The sequence below is a fragment of the Nerophis lumbriciformis genome, linkage group LG11 (assembly GCF_033978685.3).
Source record: "Nerophis lumbriciformis linkage group LG11, RoL_Nlum_v2.1, whole genome shotgun sequence".
Classification (NCBI taxonomy): Eukaryota; Metazoa; Chordata; class Actinopteri; order Syngnathiformes; family Syngnathidae; genus Nerophis; species Nerophis lumbriciformis.
In genome coordinates, this window is record NC_084558.2 from 22860189 (window position 1) to 22882154 (window position 21966).

At 39.2% G+C, this 21966-nt stretch overlaps 1 protein-coding gene across 1 annotated transcript in view; it reads left to right on the forward strand.

Moving 5' to 3' along the window:
* The window catches only part of dnah9 (dynein, axonemal, heavy chain 9), a 366284-nt gene that overhangs the window by 132091 nt on the left and 212227 nt on the right, over positions 1–21966 (forward strand). Inside the window, exons 26-28 of the mRNA XM_072914095.1 lie at positions 3991–4153; positions 4382–4505; positions 11921–12063. Coding sequence (XP_072770196.1) covers positions 3991–4153; positions 4382–4505; positions 11921–12063 — 430 coding nt within the window. The remainder of the gene's footprint in view (positions 1–3990; positions 4154–4381; positions 4506–11920; positions 12064–21966) is intronic.

Consider the following 21966-nt stretch of genomic DNA (forward strand, 5'->3'; position numbering starts at 1 on the left):
CATGCAATTGCATATCTTTTCAAATTCAATATTATCAAAATCAAAATATTCCACAAATTTATTTTGTTAAAATAAAGACACATACTGTATTTAAATATCTGCTTGACTTATGATTTAAAAAAAAAAAGATCCATCAAATTGTAGACTTTAAAATTGACAGTAGATTATACGGTTAAATTCCGCCGACTACGTTTTTTACTGTAAAATCAAATTTGGTACTGTTTTTTTCCATCTACAGTACGACACTAAAACATTAAAAAACAAACGCAAAAAACATTAAAACAGCAAGATTTTACGGTAAAAAAAAAACCCAAAACTGGCAGCTCTGTTGCTTGAATTTTACCGCTAAAAACAATGGTATTGTTTTTCCATTCCATTCCATTTATTAATTTTCTTTATATGCTGTAAAAGAAAAAACACTGCTTTTAATGTAAAATTCTGGTGACTGAGCTGCCAGTTTTTTTAAGTAAAATTTAAATATATATTTTTTTTAAGTAAAATTTAAAAAAAATTTTTGCAGCTTATGTAAAAAAATATATTGTTAATGTATTATATATATATATATATATATATATATATATATATAAATATATATATATATATATATATATATATATATATATATATATATATATATATATATATATATATATATATATATATATATTTTCATATATTACTCATTGTTGAAGTCAGCCCTCTGTGGGCAACCGTAACTGTGATGTGGCCCTCAATGAAAACGAGTGTGACACCCCTGACCTAGATGGATGTGTGTTAAATGTCATTAGTATTATTAATATCATCATACAGTAGGTCACCTTTAATGTTTCCAAATTCAGGGAATAAATCACTGGAACCCTGGATGACTTTGGAGGCCAAGACCAAAGGGTTTCAATGAGTAGTAGATCACATGTTTTTCTTTTGTTTAGTTACTATGCACTGACTTGATTTACTTGAGCAATCGTATGTAATAAAAGAGAATAAGGAACCAATTCACATATTGTGTTGATATTGGTACACTACCGTCATGTGTTTTGTATGATTAGATCAAGAATTGAAATGCAAGATCATTCAGTGATCTTGAATATTTTAAAGTAAAAAGTATCGGCATCAGTATCTGTATGGCCGATATGACTCACCATAAATAAATTAAAACCTTTACAGTTAAGCTAATACATGTGATTGGTATCAGAAGATCTCACTAATGGATGATCGGAATCGTCAGCATAAAACCCTAACTGGAGCACCACTAATAAAAAGTAATGACTTTTACTTGTTTCTTATTAATATGTTAATGCTTACACATTATCGCAAACGATTCACAAAAGCAGGTACAAAAGTTGTTGATATGAAACACATATCAACAGCCTCATAATCCAAGCTTTATTAGAGTGTCAAACGTAGATACCGTAATTTCCTGACTATAAGCCGCTTCTTTGAACCCTGAGCTTTATACAATGCTGCGGTCAATTTATGGATTGCAGGTTCAAAAGCTTCACATGCTGCCAATGAATTTAGCCTCGTCACATCAGACCAATGAAATTGCCGAACAGGTCAAGATGGACCAATGAAATTGCTGCAATTAAATCAAACACACTCACACAGTCATTAAAGTCAGCCATTTAGCATGTTATGCACTCATCCTTGTCGTAGAGAAGAAACGTCAAAATGCACACCATGCAGCACCAAAGCCAAAGAAAATTTAACAACTCCCCAATATTCTGCCCTCTGCCTTCTCCTTTCTTCTCTCCGGTCCGGCTGCTCCAAACATTAAATATATTCCAACATTTAACAAGGTTAAGCCCAAATTATGCAACAAGAGAAGTATATTCTCTTGCATAAAATAATAATAAAAAATGTGTGAAGCACCTGTGTAAATATTTAATGTCTGTGTGTACACCTGCAGCTTATAGACTTGTACGGCTAATATACTCTATGTACTAATTAAAATGTGTCCAAAAATTAGTTGGGTGCGATTTATATATAGGTGCGCTTTAAAGCCTGGAAATTATGGTATATTTATGGGTGTCTCAATTACTCGATGAACGACGCTTATGCTCCAAGTACCTCGGTACTGGCTATGCTGCGATGTTAATAGTGAATGTAGGCAAGGCAAGGCAAGGCAACTTTATTTGTATAGCACTTTTCATACTCAAGGCAGACTCAAAGTGCTTCACAGACAACAAAGTGAAATGAAAGAAAATAAAAGCAAAATTAAAATGCAGACAATAAAAATAAAAACAGTGCGGACGTTAAAAGTTTGAAAGATTTAGCTGAATGCTAAGGTGAACATAAAAGTGTTTAGTCTAGTTTTAAAAGTAGTCAGAGTTGGGGAAAGTGTGACATCTTCAGGAAGTTTATTCCAGCTATTTGTTGCATAGTGACTGAATGATGCTCACCCTTGATTTGAGTTTACTCTGGGAACCGCTAACAGATTGGTCTCAGAAGATCTTAGTGATCTAGGGGGCTTATATAGTGGGAGCATATCAGTGATATACTTCGGCCCTAGACCATGTAGTGATTTATATGTGAGCAGGAGGATTTTGAAATCAATTCTCTGATGTACAGGGAGCCAATGTAAGGATTTAAGAATTGGTGTAATGTGCTCACATGTTTAGGTCTTTGTTAGAACTCTAGCAGCAGCGTTCTGAACAAGCTGTAGCTGCCTGACAGTTTTTTTGGGAAGACCAGCAAGGAGACCATTACAATAGTCTAGCTTACTGGTAATAAAGGCATGTACAAGTTTTTCTAAGTCTTGAGCTGATATGAGCCCTCTAAGTCTTGTTACATTTTTGAGGTGATAGTAGGCCGATTTTATTAGTGATTTGATGTGACTGTCGAAATGTAAATCAGAATCTAAAATAACCCCAAGATTTCTGGCTTTATTTTAGGTTTTCAGGGACAGTGATTGAAGGTGTTGGATGACTTTAAACCTTTCTTTTTTAGCACCAAAAACAATTATCTCAGTTTTATCTTCATTTAGTTGTAGGAAATTTTGGCACATCCAGTGTTTGACTTGCTCAATGCACTGGCAGAGAAGATCTATGGGGCGATAGTCATTTGGTGATGGCGCTACATAGATTTGGGTGTCATCGGCATAGCAATGATGGTCAATGTTATTATTTTGCATGATTTGTCCTAGTGGGAGCATATTCATGTTAAATAAAGTCGGCCCCAAGATTGAACCTTGGGGGACTCCACACGTTACGTTAGTTGGTTCTGATACAAAGTCACCAATGGAAACAAAATAGTTCCTATCTTGTAGATATGACTTGAACCAGCTTAAAACTGTGCCTGAGATCCACACCCAGTTTTCCAACCTGTCCAAAAGTATTGAGTGGTCGACAGTGTCAAATGCAGCACTGAGGTCCAATAGCATTGATACCGAAGTTTTGCCAGAGTCTGTGTTTAGACAGATGTCATTTACAACTTTAACGTCTCTGTGCTATGAAGAGGTCGAAATCCTGACTGGAAGTTGTTGTGGCAGCGAGTAGAAGCCAAGAAGTGATTTAGTTGTTGGAGGACAACTTTCTCAATTATTTTACTTATGAATGGTAGATTGTGGTAGATGTATTGATAATAACAGACAATATACCTATGCTCTACAACTAAATGAACCAAAAAACAGTCAGTACCGCGGCAAAACCAATTGTTTCAGATAACAAAGCCAGTTTACTTTATTTATTGTATGTCATTTTGGAGAAACATGACGCGAGACTTAAGAGGTTGAAGACACTAAGGTGGCATCTCATTTGATGCTTCCCAAACCAAACCAGTGGTTTACAATGTTTGTGCTTGTATATATGAATGAATGATGATGAAAGATGGAATGTGTAAGTCCAGAGAAAAAGGCAAAAATGTCCCATTGTGGCTTTGCACTTTGCTGTTTGCCGCGTAAGTCAGGTCGCCTTTAGAGCACGCCTCCCCATTGCCGTTTATCTTCCACTTCCACGGATTCTTGACTGTGACTGTCTGCACCTCCGCATGCAGCTGCCGTATAAATCGAATCCTGGAGTCTCCGCGGGGTAACGCACTGCTGGTTGGAGTAGGCGGCAGTGGCAAGCAGAGTCTGACCCGACTGGCTGCCTTCATCTCCAATCTAGAGGTTTTCCAGATCACTTTAAGGAAAGGATACAGCATCACTGACCTCAAAGTAAGCACCGAATTACACAACACAGGATGTCACAATGGAAGTTTATACATGAGGTGCATTCATGGCTCCCATTCTTTCAAATGGAGTCATAATCTTTTCAGTGTAGAAACACTGTGCTTGTTATTCACATGGCATTCTTGCCGATATAACATAACAATGTTTCGCCCCACTGCGGCAAAATCTCATTATGTGTGTCACTCTAACACTCTGTGTCTTTCTCTCACCCAGAGTGACCTGGCTTCGCTCTACATCAAAGCTGGCGTGAAGAATATTGGCACTGTGTTCCTAATGACTGATGCCCAAGTGGCAGATGAGAGGTTCCTCGTTCTGGTCAACGATCTGTTGGCATCAGGTAACAGCAGGCTTCACTAATTATACTGTCTGTCACGTTTTGTGGAAGAGAAACGCTTTCGCGTTGACACAGCCAAAAAACAACTGCTGCCATTTGATCGAGGTCTGTATAGAATATACTGTAAGGAAAGGACAGCAAACATTTACTGTAGATTTCTAACTTTTCAGACATGTAGAAATAGCCTCTTCAGCATAGAAAACCTATCGTGTTTTCCTCCTTGTTGTTTGATACTCGTGTTAAACAAAGTCAAAGTGGCAAATAATAAGGGTTGTGCATTTGGAAGTGAACCCAATTTGCAGCAGTTTTGGTTCGCTCTATACGCTATTTTACTTCTTTTTTTTTTTAAAGTGGGGTAGCATTGACATCAATGCGTGCCGGACTTACTTTGATTGATTGATTGAAACTTTTATTAGTAGATTGCACAGTGCAGTACATATTCCGTACAATTGACCACTAAATGGTAACACCCGAATACGTTTTTCAACTTGTTTAAGTCGGGGTCCACTTAAAGGGGAACATTATCACAATTTCAGAAGGGTTAAAACCATTAAAAATCAGTTCCCAGTGGCTTATTATATTTTTCGAAGTTTTTTTCAAAATTTTACCCCTCACGCAATATCCCTAAAAAAACGATTTTAACCATCGTTATATACACATATTAATTTTCCTGTGACGTCATACAGTGATGCCAATACAAACAAACATGGCGGATAGAACAGCAAGGTATAGCGACATTAGCTCGGATTCATACTCTGATTTCAGCGCCTTAAGCGATTCAACAGATTACGCATGTATTGAAACGGATGGTTGTAGTGTGGAGGCAGGTAGCGAAAACAAAATTAAAGAAGAAACTGAAGCTATTGAGCCATATCGGTTTGAACCGTATGCAAGCGAAACCGACGAAAACGACACGACAGCCAGCGACACGGGAGAAAGCGAGGACGAATTTGGCGATCGCCTTCTAACCAACGATTGGTATGTGTTTGTTTGGCATTAAAGGAAACTAACAACTATGAACTAGGTTTACAGCATATGAAATACATTTGGCAACTACATGCACTTTGAGAGTGCAGACAGCCCAGTTTTCATCAATTAATATATTCTGTAGACATACCCTCATCCGCTCTCTTTTCCTGAAAGCTGATCTGTCCAGTCCAGTTGGAAATGCATCTGCTTTGAGTGTCGCAGGATATCCACACATTCTTGCCATCTCTGTCGTAGCATAGCTTTCGTCGGTAAAGTGTGCGGAACAAACGTCCAATTTCTTGCCACTTTCGCATCTTTGGGCCACTGGTGCAACTTGAATCCGTCCATGTTCGTGTTGTTACACCCTCCGACAACACACCGACGAGGCATGATGTCTCCAAGGTACGGAAAACAGTCGAAAAAACGGAAAATAACAGAGCTGATTTGACTCGGTGTTTGTAATGTGTTTGAGAAAATGGCGGATTGCTTCCCAATGTGACGTCACGTTGTGACGTCATCGGTCCGAGAGCGAATAATAGAAAGGCGTTTAATTCGCCAAAATTCACCCATTTAGAGTTCGTAAATCGGTTAAAAAAATATATGGACTTTTTTCTGCAACATCAAGGTATATATTGACGCTTACATAGGTCTGGTGATAATGTTCCCCTTTAAATTGATTCATGATACAGATATATATTATCATCATAATACAGTCATCACACAAGATAATCATCAGAGTATATACATTGAATTATTTACATTATTTACAATCCGGAGTGTGGGATGTGGAGGGGTGGGGGGGGGTTAGTTTGGTTGATATCAACACTTCAGTCATCAACAATTGCATCATCAGAGAAATGGACATTGGAACAGTGTAGGACTGACTTGGTAGGATATGTACAGAAAGTAGTGGACATAGAGAGAGAGATCAGAAAGCATAAGAATAAGTATCTACATTTGATTATTTACATTTGATGGGCACGCCCATGTAAATGCAGCGGCTTGACTACGCCGCTGCTTTGCTTCAGAAGCTATATCGCTGTGCGCTGCTCTGCTGTCGACAACGTTTACACAGTGTTAGTACTTTGATCTATGAGCCCGAGGGTCTGAGCATTGAGGACTGCCTGGAGAGGCTCCGGGAGAGGGAGCTAGAGAGACTATGGGCCCAAAACATGGAGCTCCTGCAGAATGAGGACAGGTGTCACCAGCGACTATGGAACTCTTGTTGGTCTTGGGGACTTCATTGAGTTACAAAATCCGTCAGTGCCTTTTTTTCCCCATAACTGGACTTGAGTTGCTGAGGAATCAGTGGCCTAGTGGTTAGAGTGCCCGCCCTGAGATTGGCAGCTTGTGAGTTCCAACCCCGGCCGAGTCATACCAAAGACTATAAAAATGGGACCCATTACCTCCCTGCTAGGCACTCAGCATCAAGGGTTGGAATTGGGGGTTAAATCACCAAAATGATTCCCGAGCGCGGCCACCACTGCTGCTCACTGCTCCCCTCACCTCCCAGGGGGTGGAACAAGGGGATGGGTCAAATGCAGAGGGTAATTTCACCACAGCTAGTGTGTGTGTGACTATCAGTGGTACTTTAACTTTAACTTTAATTGTGTTTTTGTTTTGTAAAGACAACATGACGTTGCTGTTATGCGTCATTTTTCCTTTTCTGGTTTCTAAAATGACAACTTGTTTGACAGTGCACTTGGACTCAGCAGCCACTCTCTCCCCGAGCTTGTGGATTTACATGTACTGTTTTGGGCTGTGGGGTTAATTACACAGATTATTTTGGCGAGATGCAGAACATACAAGAAAGGGATGATGCGCTACAAAGCTTTCTGCGCGGGTAATCGTGTATAGCTGCTCTATATAGTCCAAAAAATCAAATACAAACGATCAAACATTTGGATAATAGGTGCCCTTTTGTTTTAGTGTGTTGGGTTTTTAACTCAGAACTTTTTGAATGTGTCACTCTGACAAAAGTAATAGACCAAAATACAAATGTCCACTGCAAAGAAAGCTGGTTTTCAGTAGGATGTTTATACTGCGTGTTCAACATGGCATACTGTTGTCCAGCATGATGTGGTGCCATACCATGAGAATAGTGTGTTTTTAAAGAGGAACATTATCACAATTTCAGAATGGTTAAAACCATTAAAAATCAGTTCCCTGTGGCTTATTATATTTTTCGAAGTTTTTTTCAAAATTTTACCCATCATGCAATATCCCTAAAAAAAGCTTCAAAGTGCCTGATTTTAACCACCGTTACAAACACCCGTCCATTTTCCTGTGACGTCACATAGTGAAGCCAACACAAACAAACATGGCTTAAAGAACAGCAAGCTATAGCGACATTAGCTCGGATTCAAACTCGGATTTCAGCGGCTTAAGCGATTCAACAGATTACGAATGTATTGAAACGGATGGTTGTAGTGTGGAGGCAGGTAGCGAAAACGAAATTGAAGAAGAAACTGAAGCTATTGAGCAATATCGGTTGGAACCGTATGCAAGCGAAACCGACGAAAACGACACGACAGCCAGCGACACGGGAGAAAGCGAGGACGAATTCGGCGATCGCCTTCTAACCAACGATTGGTATGTGTTTGTTTGGCATTAAAGGAAACTAACAACTATGAACTAGGTTTACAGCATATGAAATACATTTGGCAAAAACATCCACTTTGAGAGTGCAGACAGCCCAATTTTCATCAATTAATATATTCTGGAGACATACCCTCATCCGCGCTCTTTTCCTGAAAGCTGATCTGTCTAGTTTTGGAGTTGATGTCAGCAAGCCAGGGAAGCTAGGGTCGATGTGAGCCAAGACATCCAGGGGGTTTAGCTCGCTCGTCTGCGGGAACAAACTGCCGCCATCGCTTGCCGTGCTACCGAGGTCCTTTGTCCCTGAATTGCTCACACACTCCGGCAGATTCAATGAGGGTCTGGCGGCAGATTTCTTTGACTTTATCGTTGGAAATGCATCTGCTTTGAGTGTCGCAGGATATCCACACATTCTTGCCATCTCTGTCGTAGCATAGCTTTTGTCGGTAAAGTGTGCGGAACAAACGTCCAATTTCTTGCCACTTTCGCATCTTTGGGCCACTGGTGCAACTTGAATCCGTCCCCGTTCGTGTTGTTACACCCTCCGACAACACACCGACGAGGCATGATGTCTCCAAGGTACGGAAAACAGTCGAAAAAACGGAAAATAACAGAGCTGATTTGACTCGGTGTTTGAGAAAATGGCGGATTGCTTCCCGATGTGACGTCATCGCTCCGAGAGCGAATATTAGAAAGGCGTTTAATTCGCCAAAATTCACCCATGTAGAGTTCGGAAATCGGTTAAAAAAATATATGGTCTTTTTTCTGCAACATCAAGGTATATATTGACGCTTACATAGGTCTGGTGATAATGTTCCCCTTTAATTTATACATGGTTGCATTCCTCCTTAATATTGTAAATGGTTGGGTATGAGAACTTTAAGAGATTTCTATGACATCTTGCATAAGTGCTCATGTCATAACTTTAGGAATTCTCCTTATGCTTATCCAGCGGCAACCTTTTCTCAGTTTGTTGCTTTTTTCTTTCTTTTTTTTTTTAAAGGCAGCCAAAAAGGGTACGCTAAAGACCTACCTCATTGTCTGTGTTCCAGTGCTCCATTCACTTCAACGACAGCTGTTTTAACAAAGCACATTTTGACGCTGGATTCTCAATTATTCATCCAATTATATCCAATTCTACGTATGTTTGCAGATGACCATTTACACGTAACTAGATGAGGCGAGCCTTTGTTTATGCAGCCGTGAGTGGTTGCGAGGGGTGGAGGGCTGGAACTGACCCTAGACCCTTGACCAATTGAAACGGAGTAGACCTGATCAGACGAGGAGGCTGTGGAAAAGGAGGGTTTTAGTGAAGAGGAGAACAATAAAGATTTGCCCTGTAAACAACCTTGAGATTTATGGAGTATTTTATTGAAAGAAACTTACTATAGTGCCCCACTTAATCCAATATCATGAATAAGCCCTTGAATTGAGCGGGATAGGACCCCTTTAAAATGGAAGGTTTTATTTTTATTGCTATTGCTTGCTCTTCCATTATCCTTTTGGTTGTGATGACATCTTTAATATAAGGGCACCTGAATTAATTATCTTAAAAGAGTTATTTTTTTCATTTCAGGTGTTCAATTCCAAACGTGATATTCTTAGGGACTTATCTACTAAGATCACAAACAACACGCTCTAAACAGCGTATGCAAACTATATAAATGGGTGTACTATAAGTAGACATCAGCTTTGCGTTTGCATTTGTTTTAGTACATGCAAACCTTTAGTACAAACCCCGTTTCCATATGAGTTGGGAAATTGTGTTAGATGTAAATATAAACGGAATACAATGATTTGCAAATCCTTTTCAACCCATATTCAATTGAATGCACTACAAAGACAAGATATTTGATGTTCAAACTCATAAACTTTTTTTTTTTTTTGCAAATAATAATTAACTTAGAATTTCATGGCTGCAACACGTGCCAAAGTAGTTGGGAAAGGGCATGTTCACCACTGTGTTACATCACCTTTTCTTTTAACAACACTTAATAAACAATTGGGAACTGAGGAAACTAATTGTTGAAGCTTTGAAAGTGCAAAAAAAAAAATGTTTATCAGTTTGAACATCAAATATGTTGTCTTTGTAGCATATTCAACTGAATATGGGTTGAAAATGATTTGCAAATCATTGTATTCCGTTTATATTTACATCTAACACAATTTCCCAACTCATATGGAAACAGGGTTTGTAGATCAGGCCCTTACAATATATTCTATGGATATACTAAACAGAGTGAAATATTTGCTGTATGTGTTTGAATTTCATAACGTGTTAATAATTTTGATAAATGTTGCTTATAAATAATAAAACATGTTTTAAAAAATCAGTAGTTTGTAAAGTTTAAAAGGTTGTCACAATTTTAATATTTTTAAATTGCCGGTTTGTACTGTAATCAGCAAATGAACTGCACACATTTCCTAAGTCATTAACTGGTCTTGCAGTATGAATAGAACTCCTGAAATCAAATACATTTTGTATGATATTGTAATTTACTGAGACGCCTCTGTTTTTTGTTCTCAGTTTTAAGTGCTTTCTTGGCTATGTCAGTTTAATCTGTGAGTTGTTTTTTTTATTGCAGTTTGATCACCATTCGTTTTTCTACATATACCAGTGCATAGTGACACTTAAAATGTGATAAACTGTGTACTTTTTAGCTTTGTGCTTGACTTAAACTCATGAAGTCCCCAAGTAATGTATAGGAAGCTTTTTGGAGTGGTTGTCATGTGACAGACATGTCACAATTATGCCTTCCCCAAAATGTCAGTGACAAGTGAACACTACCTAATTTCTAAAATTAAATTAAATTAAAGCCATTTAACAATTATAATGCTTTAATAGTGTGTCAAGTCTTATGATTACCGTACGTTGTTCTTATTGTTTCTTCATTGAATGAAAACAGATAGATAATTATTACTATTGGGCAATCAGCCTTAAAATTGCAATGAAACTTGGCATGATGTATTAGTCACAATAGCAAAAATGCTAGTATCAATATGTCATGATATGTTCTTTGTTTCAATTTAAAGTACATGCGTGTTACTAAGCACAGTGAAACTGTCAAATAACGAATACCTCTACAACGAACAATGTAACATATGTGTATCATCTCTAATATGAATTTACATATTTTAGAAAACAATTACCATTCTATGGGCAGCACGGTGGTAGAGGGGTTTGTGCGTCTGCCTCACAATACGAAGGTCCTGGGTTCGATCCTGCGCTCGGGATCTTTCTGTGTGGAGTTTGCATGTTCTCCCCATGACTGCGTGGGTTCCCTACGGGTACTCCGGCTTCCTCCCACCTCCAGGAATAGGTTGATTGGCGACACTGAATGGGCCCTAGTGTGTGAATGTGAGAGTGAATGCTGTCTGTCTATCTGTGTTGGCCCTGCGATGAGGTGGCTACTTGTCCAGGGTGTACCCCGCCTTCCGCCCAAATGCAGCCGGGATAGGGTCCAGCACCCCCGCGACCCCGAACGGGACAAGCGGTAGAAAATGGATGGATGAACCATTCTATGTGTTCCACTGGGTCTATTGATTATCTGCACTCCAAATGTATTTGGATTCTAATAGGATGAAGTATTTTTAACAATCATTTTCAGCCAGAATATACCCATTCACAACAGATAAAAATGACAACTTAGTGTATTAATACTTCTGCTCTTTAGCTTTGAGATCAAAGAAGCAAAGACAGCTCTAAATGGGTATGGATACTTTTGTTGTTAAACGCTGAGATGCAAAGAAGCAAACGAAGCTCTAACTGTGAAAACCGACAGGAAAAAAATCGAACAACTGAAAGAGTAGTTCTAGCATTAATATGCATTCTCATTATGTTCGCATTTAAGGGGAGATTCCGGACCTATTCCCAGACGATGAGGTGGAGAACATCATTGGCAGCATGAGGCCAGAGGTGCGCAGCTCAGGATTGATGGATACAAGAGAAAACTGCTGGAAGTTCTTCATTGATCGCATTCGAAGACAGCTCAAGGTGAACTTATCAGATACACACACACACACACACAGTACAAAGAGCAGTATGTTCTGTTCTGTTCACAGCTAATGATCCAGAGAAAGTTGTTCTTAGTGACTCTCTAAGTTTGCCATTCATTTTTTTCTCAAAAGTGCACCTCAGTTTGATCCTCATCTCCTCCTAATATAGCTACAGTGTGCTGCTTCCCAACCCACACCTCATTTGTGATGCCTTGATACAAAACACTGTCATCATTAGATAAACATCTGGCTTCATGATTAAGCTTTCTCCAGACAATTTCCTCTTAATGACTTTACAAAGGTGGTGTACTGTCATAAATCACTGATATGAGTGGAAACATGTGCAGTTCAGCTGTAGATAATTTACGTTTAGCTGTTTTGTTCCCCTCGGAAACTTAGGAACTCTCAGGGGGATTCCTTTTCCTGACTTTATTACTATCCATATCCACAACCCTGCATTTCCCAGCTCTGTGGATCACAAGTGTGGGGAATGAATAAATAAGGAAGACAATCCCATGAGTATCGTGGGATCACGCCAGAAAATGATCTCTCTGGATTAATGTGTGGGATGTACGCCGTTCCATGTTCTGACGTGTTGTGATTACGTAGGCACTCCTATAAATTATTGATAGTGTACGTTTAAAAAAAGTTATGTACGTGTGGAGGGCGAATATGTTGTCACATCTCACTACACTGAGGAAGGACAACATCCCTTGTATTTTTAGTAGGGCTGTCAAACGATTAAAATATTTAATTGCGATTAATCACAGTTTATTCAAAGTTACCGTATTTTTAGGACTATAAGGCGCACCTTTTTGTCAAAAATCGACAGTGTGCCTTATACCCAGGGCTCTTAATGTGCTGTTTTGCTTACCGACCTCGAAGCTATTTTATTTGGTACACGGTGTAAAGATAAGTGTGACCAGTAGATGGCAGTCACACTTTAGCGATACATGTAGACTGCAAGATGACGGGAGTAAACAACACCAAAACTTTAAATGTTCCATTGAGAATATAGAACATTACAAATGGCGCTCAAAAATCTGTCAAAATGTTTTAGTACGTCTTTGATAAGCTATGAAGCTGCACCGCTTGATGGATTGTCGAAGTATTACTACTACTGTAGTCAGACATATGGGTGTTATTATGGTGTGTGTATAATAGGGGTTCGAATTCGAATCGCTATTCTCACTTTGTGCGATTCAGAATCGATTCTCATTTTTTTTAAATCGATTTTTATTTATTTATTTATTTTATTTTTATTTTTTTTATTTGTATTTTATTTTATTTTATTTGTATTGTTTTTAATTAATCAATCCAACAAAACAATACACAGCAATGCCATAACAATGCAATCCAATTCCAAAACCAAACCCGACCCAGCAACACTCAGAACTGCAATAAACAGAGCAATTGAGAGGAGACACAAACACGACACAGAACAAACCAAAAGTAGTGAAACAAAAATGAATATGATCAACAACAGTATCATCATTAGTTACAATTTCAACATAGCAGTGATTAAAAATCCCTCATTGACATTATAATTAGACATTTATAAAAATAAAAATAAATGAACAATAGTGTCACAGTGGCTTACACTTGCATCGCATCTCATAAGCTTGACAACACACTGTGTCCAATATTTTCACAAAGATAAAATAAGTCATATTTTTGGTTCATTTAATAGTTAAAACAAATTTACATTATTGCAATCAGTTGATAAAACATTGTCCTTTACAATTATATAAGCTTTTTACAAAAATCTACTACTCTGCTTGCATGTCAGCAGACTGGGGTAGATCCTGCTGAAATCCTATGTATTGAATGAATAGAATTGGGAAAATATCGTTTTTGAATCGAGAATCGCGTTGAATCGGAAAAAAAAAAAGATTTAGAATCGAATCGTGACCTCAAGAATCGATATTGAATCGAATCGTGGGACACCCAATGATTCGCAGCCCTAGTGTATAAGTACCGTGTTTTGTTTTGCAATATTATGCAAAACCAACCTTTCTTACCTATTGGTTCCTGCTGATGTGTATTTGGGATTTGCATAAGTCTTGAAAATGTGCGCGTGTTTGCCATTGTAGTCCGTGTCGACGCCGTAGTCAATAAGCTCCTTCTTTTTCTCTTATCTTCTTGTTAGGGGACATTCACCCTCCGCTGTTGCCATTTTTAATATAAAGTAGCATAAAATGTTTACTTATATCCGTCAGTAGACTCGGTATGGAATCGCTAAAAACTACCGGTGTAGTGGGTTTACATAATTCACCCACAGAACTTTAGTTATTAGAGAGTTCCGGTTGGACGATTTTTCACGGGACACATTTCCGGCGTGGTTGTTGCACTAGTGAGCCACAGATGAGGAGATGCTGCTCCGTTATTGATTCAAGTAAAGTCTGCATGTCATTAAAACAGTTAGCGCCCTCTTTTGACAATTCTTCGACTCCCGTCATTGCACGCTACACCGCTACAACAAAGAGAGTACAATAACAAAGAGTACAATAAATGAGACCGCCCACAAAACGGCGCATCCTGAAGGGACGGTCAGAAAGTTTCTTAAAGATGGTCTGTAAAACATAATCAATGCAACATTTTGACCAAATAATCACCATTACTTGTTATGTAGACCACAAGTAAGAGTTTTAAATAAAAAAAAATAAAAAAAATATGACCCCTTTAATGCGCCTTATAATTATGTGCGCTTTTTGTATAAAAATAGACCCGCTCATCGGCAGTGCGCCCTATGGTCCGAAAAATACAGTAACTCAAAATAATCCTGATTAGAGGATAGGTACAATTTTTCATCATTAATCAATGTACCCTGGACAGATAATTTTCAAGTTTTTCTGACCATGATCGGACAATTAGTTTGCTCCAAAAAAATGTTTTTTTACATTAAGCTTTTTTAAACAGATTAACACAACATGGACATAAACATGCTATACAATAATAATAAAAAAATACTTGCAGTGCGTTGATGTCTTGCCAGATGTTGAATTTTGCAGGGATACGGAATTTGTATTCCTGCTGTAGAAGCACTTGCATTCAGAGGAGGAGCAACACGTCCATGTTTCGATACCAATTTCACACATTAATAACACAAAATGTGGATTGTTACGATCATGCTTTGATTGCCAAAGATGTTTGGTAATGTAATCTGTGATATTTCTACCTGAATAAATATTATGTACATTACATGTTGTCCAAGTTAATAGTGTTCATATAACAGCATGACAATATTTTAACCTTATTTAGCCATTATTAAAGTCTAATATTTAAGTTTCACTTCTTCCCACTCCTTTTTGGATAGGAAAAAAAAACACTATATTGTTTTCATTTGGTATTTATCTCTATTTCTGTACTTTACTGTAATGTTATTAGGATTATTTCCTTTGTTTTTAATTATTTCATTTGCTTTGTTTTAACGTGTCCAAAATAAACTACTACTGCTACTACTACTAATAATAATAATAATTAGCATTATTATTCTAATCAAAATGCTAATCATTCTGTAATTGTGGAATATCAATCAAAACAGGTTATAAAATCATATACACTTTATTTGAATCTGCCAAAAAACATCTATTTATGTAGAAATATCACAGATTACATGACAAAGCACCTTTGACAAAGCATGATTAAACTGTTAGAAGATTTTTCATTTTGTTATGGTAGTTAGACTGAATTTGACACTACGGCATAGTGCGGTTGGGAGAGTGGCCGTGCCAGCAACCTGAGGGTTCCTGGTTCGATCCCCAGCTTCTACCAACCTAGTCACCTCCGTTGTGTCCTTGAGCAAGACACTTCACCCTTGCTCCTGATGGGTTGTGGTTAGGGCCTTGCATGGCAGCACCCACCATCAGTGTGTGAATGTGTGTGTGAATGGGTGAAAGTGGAAATAGTGTCAAAGCGCTTTGAGTACCTTGAAGATAGAAAAGCGCTATACAATTATAACCCATTTACTATTTATTGTGAAGCTGGAAGTATGAGATTGGTATGAGAAGAGGGTTCTCGGCATGTTTTGACAGTGTAAAAGTCTCTAAAAAAAATGGTCCAGACTTCCTGCTTACTGTCTTTCTTTTCTGCTAAGGTTGTATTCCATCCTACTATAGCAGTTAGCGTAACAATCTTAATTTTATGATATCAATGCACTCAACCTTAATTCAAACACGAAAGTAAAGCTCCACCTCTCTGCCAGCGGCATAGCGCAGCAGCACGTTTTTGCTCTAATGATGTTGTCTCACGGCGATCAAAAATAGAATAGTCTTGTCAGGAGAATTACTCTTTTTTTTTGACGCTCAACTACTGACACATTTTTCATTGCATTCAAACCTCTTCCAACACAAAGTTTAGCTCAATCAGAACATGGATGCTATCTAATCGCAGCACACAAAAATTCCCAAAGTTTTCTGCACTAATAAGTTTTACCTTGTAACATCCCTATTAGAAATCAATGTATGATGTTTAGTTCTTTTCCCACATTTTTCTATCGAGTCAAACCATTCCAATTGAAAACATTTAATAATCTTAGTGGTCCACAAGATATTCAGGTAGAATCCTTTGCACATTTCTATTAACTTTAGCTCATTAAAAAAAGTAAAGTACTTGGTAGTCTCGTGTGACTTTTTAAGAACTTTTTAGCTTCAATTGTCTACCTCACTTTTACAAAAAGTCTGAAGTAATGATGCATGTTCATTAATATGCAAATACATCACTTGCACATTTTTCAACAGCCTGATTTGAATACACTTTCAAGAATTCTGAGGTTTGGTGAAAATGCAAAAAGCATAGATTACCAAGAATTATATTACCTTTGTCAAAAGGTTTCTGGAAATGTCGGTGGAAAGAGGCAATTGGTTCAAAAAAATTGTCAATAAATGGGCAGATTGTGGACTTTGTCTCAGTCCCTCATTCCCCAAACCATGACTAAAGCTATACAAATGCAACATTCATACTCATGCTACTACACAAGCTATTATTTTGAGTAAGCACAGTAGGTTTTCTTTGCAGTTATCAAATTTGGCGATGGTCAAAAGGTTATACGAGTTTGCCTTCTGCATGTGTGCATGCTGGAGCATCCGGTTGGGGCTCTCAACAAGCCAGTTGCCTTCAATCGGTCGTTTAACACTAGAACTCCCAAAGGCGAGCCATTTGGCTTTCTCCCGAAAACTCCCAAGAGCGAACCAAATGGCTGGATTAGTCCAGCCCATCATGTCGCCATTGTTCTGTACAGGAGGCAATTGCTCCCAAGAGAGCATGCCTATTAGCCATTTATTCAACTCAACTCTGCCTCTGCTGCCATCTCATTTGTCACCTTAGCACAGTGCATTGTGGTGTTTCCACGGAAGACACATTTACACTCACATTTTCGCATCAAAATATTTTTCAAAGAATACATACCAAACAAAATGTGTTGAATGCTTGCCTCAGTCGCATGTACTCGCTGTTCCTCTAAACGCCACACTCAGGGCGGGGAGACGAAAAACAAGCTTGCTAGTTAGCATCGTTAGTTAGTTTTCTTGTTGTTGCCTCTGTTTGCTTGCCAAGCCACAACGTTGGCAGCTGTCCGCTTTTCTGATAATCATATTTGGATAATTGCAATCCAAACACTGTTCGTATTTATTAGTAGCCAGCAAGAAGGTATATTTTTGACGTGACGGATTGTAAACAGAAGTATATTACCCGAGAGGGCGTGGCTATTGGATACACTTGCTAAATGGGAAACTTTTTCTGAGTTCTTTGCATGCATGTTGTTGAATTTTACATGACATTTTAAGTGATAATAATGTTAGTAAATTATCTACAAAAAAAGAACATGTTGTACAATGCACGGGACATGTAAGTGTCAAAAAGACAGCCAAAGGAGGTTGGTAGATGAGAATACATCTAAAGGTGAAATATAGTGTGGACATGCACCCAATTGCAGGAAACATAGTCTTGATTTTCAAAATTTTCTTTCGTGGCTTGTGTGGCAGGACATTGTTCCAAACCATATTCAAAAATAAAAACACTATCAAATAAAAACTTAAACTAAAAAGTCAGTGGCAGTTTTGCACAAGGCCACTTGAATATGGACTACATAAGAAACAGTATTTCTAATCAGACGAGAGATATTTACAGCTAATATTGCATTCAAGACAATAACTTGCATAACCCCTTTACACTGCACAGCAAATAAGACCTGGACTAGTGTTCGGTACTTTTCTAAATAAAGGGGACTGCAAAAATTAGCATTAATTGCTTTATTTTAACAACAAATCTTACGGTACATTAAACATATGTTTCTTATTGCAATTTTGTCCTTAAATAAAATAGTGAAAAAACAAAATAACTTGTCTTTTATTAGTAAGAAAGCAAACAAAGGCTCCTATTTTAGCTCCTGACATATGCAGTAACATATTGTGTCATTTTCCATTCTATTATTTTGTCAACATTATTAAGGACAAGTGGATGTGGATGTTAGGTGTAGATCCACCAATGGCGTTTGTTTACATTTTGACGCCGGTGAGCTACGGTGTGTAGTGAAGCATGTTTAGCTATTCCTTGTCCTGCAGGGATGATACTTGTAAGAAACATACTTTATTTGTCGCCATGGAGGCGAGGATTAGTGATTTAGAAGTAGCTAAAACACTGCCGACTGCGGCTGGATGTTAGCCGCTAGCCAGCTAGCCATGTCTTACAGCACCTCTTCCGGTGGGCGTTTCAGTGTTATAACTTCACCTTTATCATTTGTTTTTAAGCCAAAATGCGTCCGTTCTCCCTTTTCTGTCTACACACATTGTCTGTTTGTAAGTACTCCGTGATTGTGCACTGCCGAACATGCTCGTCAGCTCGTAAACCAGAAATGACACGACGTAACGACGACAAGGGCGCGGGGCGGTGGTTGCGGACCGGTACTATACTAATACCTGCAAGCCTGACCTGGACATTCAAAAGTTCTCTTGCCGTTCCTCTGGCCCAACACACTCATTGACAAACATATCCCACCAGGCTGCTGTTCTTCCAGGCCTTATCCAAAACCGTCGCTCAACATTGCTATGTTGCTGTCTGAGATGTGTTGTATCCCAAATAGTTGCAATCGCGCATTTCCTTCTCTTAAGGTATTCATGTGTGATTTCTACATGTAGAAGAAGGATTAACACAGGGACATCTGGATGATTCGCCTTCATCTTTCTAGTGTTTACTTGTGAGTGGAAACCGGTTGTTATAAAGCTGGCTGTGGCGTGTTCTTTTTGACGTCACTTCCTGTGTGGGGCGCGGCCTTTCTGGCGGCACTTCCTCTCCGAACTCCGTTTATAAACGATCAATGAGTCCATACAGAGCTAAGAGTCGGAGATTCAAGAAATAGACGGTGCACTTACCCGTGTAAAAAAATATCCAAGGAGAGGAACCTTAAAGGGGAACATTATCACAATTTCAGAATGGTTAAAACCATTAAAAATCAGTTCCCAGTGGCTTATTTTATTTTTTGAAGTTTTTTTCAAAATTTTACCCATCATGCAATATCCCTAAAAAAAGCTTCTAAGTGCCTGATTTTAAAGTTAAAGTACCAATGATTGTCACACACACACTAGGTGTGGTGAAATTTGTCCTCTGCATTTGACCCATCCCCTTGTTCCACCCCCTGGGAGGTGAGGGGTGCAGTGGGCAGCAGCAGTGCTGCGCCCGGGAATCATTTCTGGTGATTTAACCCCCAATTCCAACCCTTGATGCTGAGTGCCAAGCAGGGAGGTAATGGGTCCCATTTTTATAGTCTTTGGTATGACTCGGCCGGGGTTTGAACTCACAACCTACCGATCTCAGGGCGGACACTCTAACCACTAGGCCACTGAGTTTTAACCATCGTTATATACTCCCGTCCATTTTCCTGTGACGTCACACAGTGATGCCAATACAAACAAACAGCAAGGTATAGCGACATTAGCTCGGATTCAGACTCGGATTTCAGCGGCTTAACACTGTCTGATAAGATAATTACTAACAACTATGAACTAGGTTTACAGCATATGAAATACATTTGGCAACAACATGCACTTTGAGAGAGAACATATATTTTTCCACGATTTCAGCACTCAGGTTAACTAGACACAAAATACTGCATTACACAAGACTACCCGAATGTACTCGAATGATTGAAAAAAATAAATGTTTTTAAGCTAAATTATTGGTAAACACAGTTTATGTATAACAATTTACGTAAAACCGCGAGTAATGAATACAGTTTTCATCAATTAATATATTCTGTAGACATACCCTCATCCGCTCTCTTTTCCTGAAAGCTGATCTGTCCAGTTTTGGAGTTGATGTCAGCAGGCCAGGGAAGCTAGGGTCGATATTCTTCTCTTGATCATCTTCGGTGGCATAAGGGACGGTGTGAGCCAAGACATCCAGGGGGTTTAGCTCGCTCGTCTGCGGGAACAAACTGCCGCCATTGCTTGCCGTGCTACCGAGGCCCTTTGTCCCTGAATAGCTCACACACTCCGGCAGATTCAATTTGGGTCTGGCGGCAGATTTCTTTGACTTTATCGTTGGAAATGCATCTGCTTTGAGTGTCGCAGGATATCCACACATTCTTGCCATCTCTGTCGTAGCATAGCTTTCGTCGGTAAAGTGTGCGGAACAAACGACTGACCATTTCGTCGGCTTTTCCACACCCTCGTATTTTGAACAAATTTTGTCCAATTTCTTGCCACTTTCGCATCTTTGGGCCACTGGTGCAACTTGAATCCATCCCTGTTCGTGTTGTTACACCCTTCAACAACACACCGACGAAAGTGAGAAAATGGTGGATTGCTTCCCGATGTGACGTCACATTGTGATGTCATCGCTCCGAGAGTGAATAATAGAAAGGCGTTTAATTCGCCAAAATTCACCCATTTAGAGTTCGGAAATCGGTTAAAAAAATAAATGGTCTTTTTTCTGCAACATCAAGGTATATATTGACGCTTACATAGGTCTGGTGATAATGTTCCCATTTAAACGATGGGTTAGTGTGGCTGACACGAGGTTTAGGCTAAATAATTATCCGTTTAAGGAGTTATACGGCTTAATATAGACAGGGCCGAAGGCTCCCTTCTATTTGAGCATATCCCTCCCCCTGTCTGAGCATCCGAGTGGTCCACCACATCCCAATGTAATGGCTCGATTTACAAAAGAAAGGAGACTAATTGTTGATCGGTTTGTGGTAAATTTCAAACTGAGAGCCATGTGGCGCTCCCCTGGGAATTGCAGCGGGGTAAGAACAACCTGGGAGTTCTAGTGTTTATGTGCCAGCCTGCTGGAATGTCAATCAATCAATCAATCAATCTTTATTTATATAGCCCTAAATCACAAGTGTCTCAAAGGGCTGCACAAGCCACAACGACATCCTCGGTACAAAGCCCACATACGGGCAAGGAAAAACTCACCCCAGTGGGACGTCGATGTGAATGACTATGAGAAACCTTGGAGAGGACCGCATATGTGGGTAACCCCCCCCCTCTAGGGGAGACCGAAAGCAATGGATGTCGAGTGGGTCTGACATAATATTGTGAGAGTCCAGTCCATAGTGGATCCAACATAATAGTAAGAGTCCAGTCCATAGTGGGGCCAGCAGGACACCATCCCGAGCGGAGACGGGTCAGCAGCGCAGAGATGTTCCCAGCCGATGCACAGGCGAGCGGTCCACCCCGGGTCCCGACTCTGGACAGCCAGCACTTCATCCATGGCCACCGGACCTGTGCCCCCCTCCCCCCCCCCCCCAAGGAAAAGGGGAGCAGAGGAGAAAAGAAAAGAAACGGCAGATCAACTGGTCTAACAGGGGGGCTATTTAAAGGCTAGAGTATACAAATGAGTTTTAAGATGGGACTTAAATGCTTCTACTGAGGTAGCATCTCTAATTGTTACCGGGAGGGCA